The following is a 6,000-nucleotide window of genomic DNA, read 5'->3' on the forward strand; positions in this document are numbered from 1 at the left end:
GGTGATAATATCAACCCGGGCACGGCGGTGAAGGCAGTGATATTTGTTTGTTTCTTCTTTGATGATTATTTCACTGTTCTGAATGCCGCGGAGAGGGAAGAAGCCACGCGGTTTTGGCCACCATTTTGGACACAAGCTCGGGATGGTCACAGCTTTAGAGTGCCTGTGCGCCATCCGGGCTGAATTTTTGAATACCTTATCAGCGGAAAAGCTGATATTGCACATGCTGTGCTTTTGAAGTGATTTTCTTCATTTCTCTCGTTGAGTAAGAGGTGAGGAGCTGGGGGAGGCCTGCAATTCCTTTGTTTGTTCCCCTGTGCCCATCCTGCTCAATTGCTGGAGCCACTTGAGTGGCTAGAAAGTCCCTTGGCAGCAACATCTGCCCAATCTGTTCACTGCTGACCTAAGGTGCTCTGGGCACATACCTGGTGCCCCAGATTTTCCATATTTTGGACATTTTTCCAGGGTGCCTGGGAAGGCAGTCTAGGCCTTTTTGCATGGTGGTAGAGGAGTCATCCATAGACTGCAGGAGCAGCGTCTCAACATTGTCACACTGATTCTCTGTGTGCTACATCATCAGTGCCTGACAGACATTGTCACACTCATCTTCAGGGTGCAGATTTGTGAGTTGCGACCCCATCTAGTTTGGGTGGGGTGCCTGCGCATTCACTACCATGCAGGAAGGTCAGGCGGCGGGAGCACCTCCTGCTCCCCTGGCACCGCTTGTGATGAGACAGCAAGGGGCACTTCAACCAATGCCTGCAGTTGACATCTCGGGTGCTCCGTCCACTCTGGGGCCAAGATGGAAGATCGACAGGCTGGACATGTACTTCAGAGCCACGGGTGAGACCAACGACGACAGCAAGGTGGCGACACTACTGTATTCTGCAGGGCCTGCAGTACATTAGGTGTTTCAGTCTCTGCAGCCTCCCAATGGCTCGTATGACGTAGCTAAGACCGTTCTGAAGGAATACTTCATGCCATTATCAAACACTGACTATGAACGTTTTGTCATGTGCTCCCCCCGCCAGAAGGGTGACGAGACATTGGACACTTTAAGGCAGGCTGTGCCGATTGTCTCTGCCATGTGTGCGGGGGACAATCTGGACACAATGATCTTCAACCAACTGATCCAAGGGAGCGAGTCAGGCAAGCTGCGCAGACAGGTGACACTGCCTCGCATTTTGGAGCTTAGACGGTGCTTGGTGGTGTCTGAGGTGCGAGCATCCAGGATGGCGGAGGGGGTGCGCCCCAGGAAGTCAGAAGAGGTCTGTGCAGTAGGCCGTGGCCAGGGCGCCAGAGGTGCTAGGAGACCGGGTGGTAACCAGCATGACCATGGCACAAGGACAATTGACTTCTGCATGACGTGTGGATATGACTCCCCGCACCCCGCAGAGTGCCCTGCACAGGGGAAATCAGACCACTACGCCCAGATGTGCAGAGCTCCACTGCCGATCGTGGACCCGAGGTGACCCGTTAGAGCGTGGTTCTTCCGGCAACAGCACCCACCCAACGTCACCCAGGTTGATCAAGGGGAGGAAGGTGCCCCTCCAGAAAAGATGACGAGGAGGAGGAGGAGAACGTGTTCTTCATGTCAAGAATTGGTGTCCTGCGGTCCAAGAACAGGAGACAGCCACGGTGCCTGGTACAGGTGAACAGATGATCGCTCCTGGTGCTGGTTGACACAGGGGCATCAGTGAATGTCATGGCACGGGAACACTATGATGCCATGGAACGCCCGCTGAGGCTATGGACCCCTAAGGCACATAACTTTACGTTTGGTGTCCCACGTCCCATTCCATTGGATGGGGTGCTCGTAGCCAATGTAAGACACAGTGAGGCCTCGATGAGGGCCTGCTTCTACATGACTACCGTCAGCAGTAACACCTTGCTGAGCTGTGCAGCGGCAGAGGCACTTGGCATTGTGAGCTTCGCCTACTCCGTCTATGTGGAGGATGTACAGGAACTCCTTGCAAAGTCCATCAAGCCGATTTCGCTGAAGCATCGCCAGGTCGCGTTTCATTTTAGGGACTTGGTTGATAAAGAACTGGACAGCTTAGTTGAGTTGGACATTATTGAGAAGGTGGAAGGCCCGACACCGTGGGTGTCCCCTATTGTCATCACCCGGAAACCTAAGCAGTCGGACTCAGTGTGCATATTTGCAGACATGTGGCTTCCAAACAAAGCCATCAAAAGGGAATGCCATCTTACCCCCACTATAGATTACATTATTGCTGAACTGTAAGGAGTCCGTTTTTTCTCTAAACTGGACCCAAGGGCTGGATATCATCAGGTTGTGCTGCACCCTGAGTCGCAGTACATAACATTTAACACTCACTGCGGCCTCTACCGCTACAAGCACCTGAGCTTTGGGGTGTCATCGGCGGCTGAGGTCTTTCAGAACATTATCCGTGGTGCCCTTGCTGACTTGGAGGGAGTGTTGAACATATGTGATGACATCTTGGTGTTTGCACGGTCTGAGGTAGAACACCTGGGCAGGCTGGCAAGGACCCTTGAACGACTTCAATCTCTTGCACTGACACCGCACAGGGACAAGTGTGAATTCCTGAAAACCAAGATTGAGTTCTTTGGTTTTGTCTTCAAAGAAGAGGGTGTGTCACTGGACCCTTGGAAAGTGAAAGACACTATGGAGGCAAAACCTCCGGAGAACATGCCTGAAGTCCGGAGTTTTCTGGGAATGGTCACACATTGTGGCCGGTTCATCAAGAACCTTGCATCCGGTCGGAGACGCTGCAGGCTCAGACTAAGAAAGATGTCACCTGCAGTGGAGGCTGCTGGAGCAGGCTGTTTTTGAGGACGTGAAGTGGGCCTTAACAGTGGAGGACACCATGGCCTTCTTTGACCAGTCTCTTCAATCAGAAATTGTGGTTGATGCCAGCCCATTTGGACTGGGTGCCATGCTCACTCAGATCGACTCCAGCTCGGAGGTCTTGCCTGTTGCTTATGCCAGCAAAGCGCTGTAAGAGACAGAGCAGCGGTACTCTAAAATTGAGAGAGAGGCCTTGGCAGTCTTGTGGGGCTGTCGTCACTTCCGGCTTTATGCCCTGGGGAGGCCAGTGACAGTAGTCACGATCACAAGCCCTCCTGCCCATGCTGGGGGGGGGGGGTTGTCTTCAAAGCCGCCGGTCAGGAGTGAACGGTGGATGCTGGCCCTGCTGGAGTATGGGGTGCCCCTCATGTACCAGTCCGCCAACAACAATGCGGCCGACTACCCCACTAGTCACCCAAGGGGGGAGCCAGAGGGGCTACAGAACATCAGTGTGGAGGGGGCCGATGAGCACGTCCGGCTAGTGGTAGAGGTGGCCACCCCACACTCAGTGCCGATCCGTGAGCTGGAACAGATGGCAGCGGAGGATGAGTGCTCTACAACAGGGCTCATGGAGGTCTGTGATGGACACATTGGCGCCGAGGACCCACAAAGCGAAGACGGTATTAGAACAGCTATGGAGGGTCAAGGAGGATCTGGCATTCTCCGAGTGAGGACTGCTGCTCAAGGGTGACCGGATTGTGATCTCACAAGTGAAGGTTGTGCAGGTAATTGAGCTGGCTCACCAAGGACATCAAGGCACCACCAAGACAAAGGCCCGCCAGTGACAAAAGGTGTGGTTTCTGGATCTGCAGAGGCAGGTTGAAGAGTTAATAGCAGCCTGTGTGTGGTGTCAGGCAGCGTCCCCAACTCAGCTGGAACCCATCATAGAAACCATGCCGAGGGGCACCAAGCCATGGGAAGTCGTCCAGGCAGACTTCGGATTAGGCCAGGACACACATTTTCTTGTGGTCCAGGTACCCTGAGGTAGAGTTCATAGAGTCGGTGGCTTTAGAAAACGTTGCTGTCGCGATGGAGAATATCTTAGCCATCCACAGATTGTCTCAGGTGTTTGCTGAAAGCCAGTGTCACAGTCTACAGAGGGCCCTCTACCAGTTCTCCACGGGTCTGGCTCCGGCTGAAGCGATGTTCAAGCGCTGTCCGAGGGGCCTCGGAACGTGAGCCGGCAGTTATCAACGATGAGCATGTGGAAAGGGAGAGGAGAGCCAGGACTGAGCAGGAGAATATCCGAAGAGGACTTCACCCCCAGCAGTTCGTCCCGGGCGATGAAGTGGTGGTCAGGAATCATCATCCGCAAGGAAAACTCTCTTTGATTTACGAGCCTGGCCCATTGGATGTGGTAGCAGTACACGGCTCGATGGGACAGCCTCTGTAACTCGCAGCACTAGCTTTTTTAAGAAGCTGGGAGAGACCAGGTCGGAGGCGGTGCAGAGAAGGGACGTGACTGAAGTAGCGGACGAGGGCGGTGGCCTGGTCCACCCGCCAAGTTCTCCGGCTCGGGGAACTCAGGTGAGGGGGGCCCGATCTGGGAGGTGGAAAGGAGGTATCCCCAGAGGGTCGGGAGGGAGAAGCCTGCCCACCTGAGGGACTATGTTCTAGACCACTGAACTGGTGGAAACACCCTGTGGACTGGAATTTCTATGTCAGAAGGGGTGGCTGTGAATAAAGGGGTCTGTTTCTTTGTGTGCAGTGTGTTCTTATATTCTGTAGGTAGTTATCCTTGGAGGTGTGTGGTGCTGCCCCGCGAGCAGTATAAATAAAGTGGGCGTTCCCGGACGCATGGCCTTAGTTGGTGGGCTCACGGACACTCCAGTAACAGAGACACTTCACACTCATACCGTTTGCAGTCCTCAAGATAAGTGGCATATCTGTTTTTTACTCCCTAAAACTGGGCGCATACTGCCAACAAAAAAAGGGGAGCAATATATAAGCAGGCATCTCCCTCTTGTTGCCGCACCTTGCGCCCTCTCTTGCTCCAGCTCACCCCACCTTTCCAACTTCACTGGCTTAACCCGTCCCCCTATATAGATGCATTGTGGAAAGAATTTTTTGTACAGGTTTACATGAAAACGTTCTTTCAACGTGCACTGTGGCAGTTCTGAACGTAAGCCTCAGCAGTCTATGCCACACAGAGGTGCTCTTGTATTGATTTCCGATCTGAGGAGCCGTTAGTTTTTTTAAAAAGTTACATTTAACGTAATTGGTGAGCTTTCAAAAACGCCATCCGCCCCCTGCCGTGTTGTTATCATCACCCCCCAAAAGGTCAAGCACGCGTTAGTAAATGCCAAAACAGCATTTTCAAAGTGAATCAAACAACAGACAACAGGCAAGTAAAATATATACAGGTATCATATTTACCGTGTACACGATGTCATCCATGGCCTAGTCTGTAGTCTGAAGTTGCGAGTCTTAAATTCAAAGTCAACACGCAATGAACCTATTTTCAAAGAGAAATTATCCTCACGTGTGGAAGAGTCCGGTGCGTCATTTCCCCTCAAAGTAATTAACCAGCTACGATACCTCACAGTGCATTCGGGCCTTTATCGCCAACCAGCTCGTAGAAAAGTTCACCTGCACACAGAAACGAGCTCAAGTTAAACGCCACATACAAAAATATGGGTAAGGAAACCTGTGTCCAAGAGGCATTGAAGAGGAGGCTTGCAATTTTTGCCCTCCACTTCGATCGCGCGGCAGTAGAGCTCACCATAGGCTACCATTGGTTGAGCGAATGAGCATTCCTATTGGCTCACGCTTGGGGAGGTGGCCTGAAAGTGACGGCACTCTGGGCGGGTGTAAATCACCCGAGATAACAGGTTTCCAAGCATCCAATACAAACCCTTTCCAAAGAGATGCAAGAAATGCATGGAGCTCCGTTTTATATGACAGTACAATAGTCTCCTGTGGCTTCGTTTGAGCACGGCGAGTGAACCTTCTCTGTTTTCTACGTGAAAGCAACATTTTGCATGGAAACAAAATCTTGTTTTCATAGTTTTGCTTGCAATTATCATTCAAGCTGCAGTTTTCCGTCAGGAAGTGGAAAAGACCGTTTTTCCCCAGTGAAAGTTCACTTTTATTAAAGGAAGGAGCATTTATATAATGGTCTTTGTTTGCAGTTATTTAACCTGCAGAATGAGGGAGTGGGCGGAGAAGCT

At 52.0% G+C, this 6,000-nt stretch overlaps 1 protein-coding gene across 2 annotated transcripts in view; it reads right to left on the reverse strand.

Annotated features, from left to right (window-relative positions):
- The window catches only part of TOP6BL (TOP6B like initiator of meiotic double strand breaks), a 1,011,792-nt gene extending 1,006,257 nt beyond the window's left edge, over nt 1–5,535 (reverse strand). Inside the window, exon 1 of one of the 2 annotated variants that reach the window (XM_069643061.1) lies at nt 5,207–5,535. In XM_069643061.1, the coding sequence (XP_069499162.1) occupies nt 5,207–5,227 (21 nt within the window). In that variant the 5' untranslated portion in view covers nt 5,228–5,535. The remainder of the gene's footprint in view (nt 1–5,206) is intronic. The other variant, XM_069643062.1, reaches the window with a different exon arrangement.
- Between the last annotated feature and the right edge of the window lie 465 nt (nt 5,536–6,000).

This window comes from Ambystoma mexicanum, chromosome 2p (assembly GCF_040938575.1).
Source record: "Ambystoma mexicanum isolate Mex_15411 chromosome 2p, UKY_AmexF1_1, whole genome shotgun sequence".
Classification (NCBI taxonomy): domain Eukaryota; kingdom Metazoa; phylum Chordata; class Amphibia; order Caudata; family Ambystomatidae; genus Ambystoma; species Ambystoma mexicanum.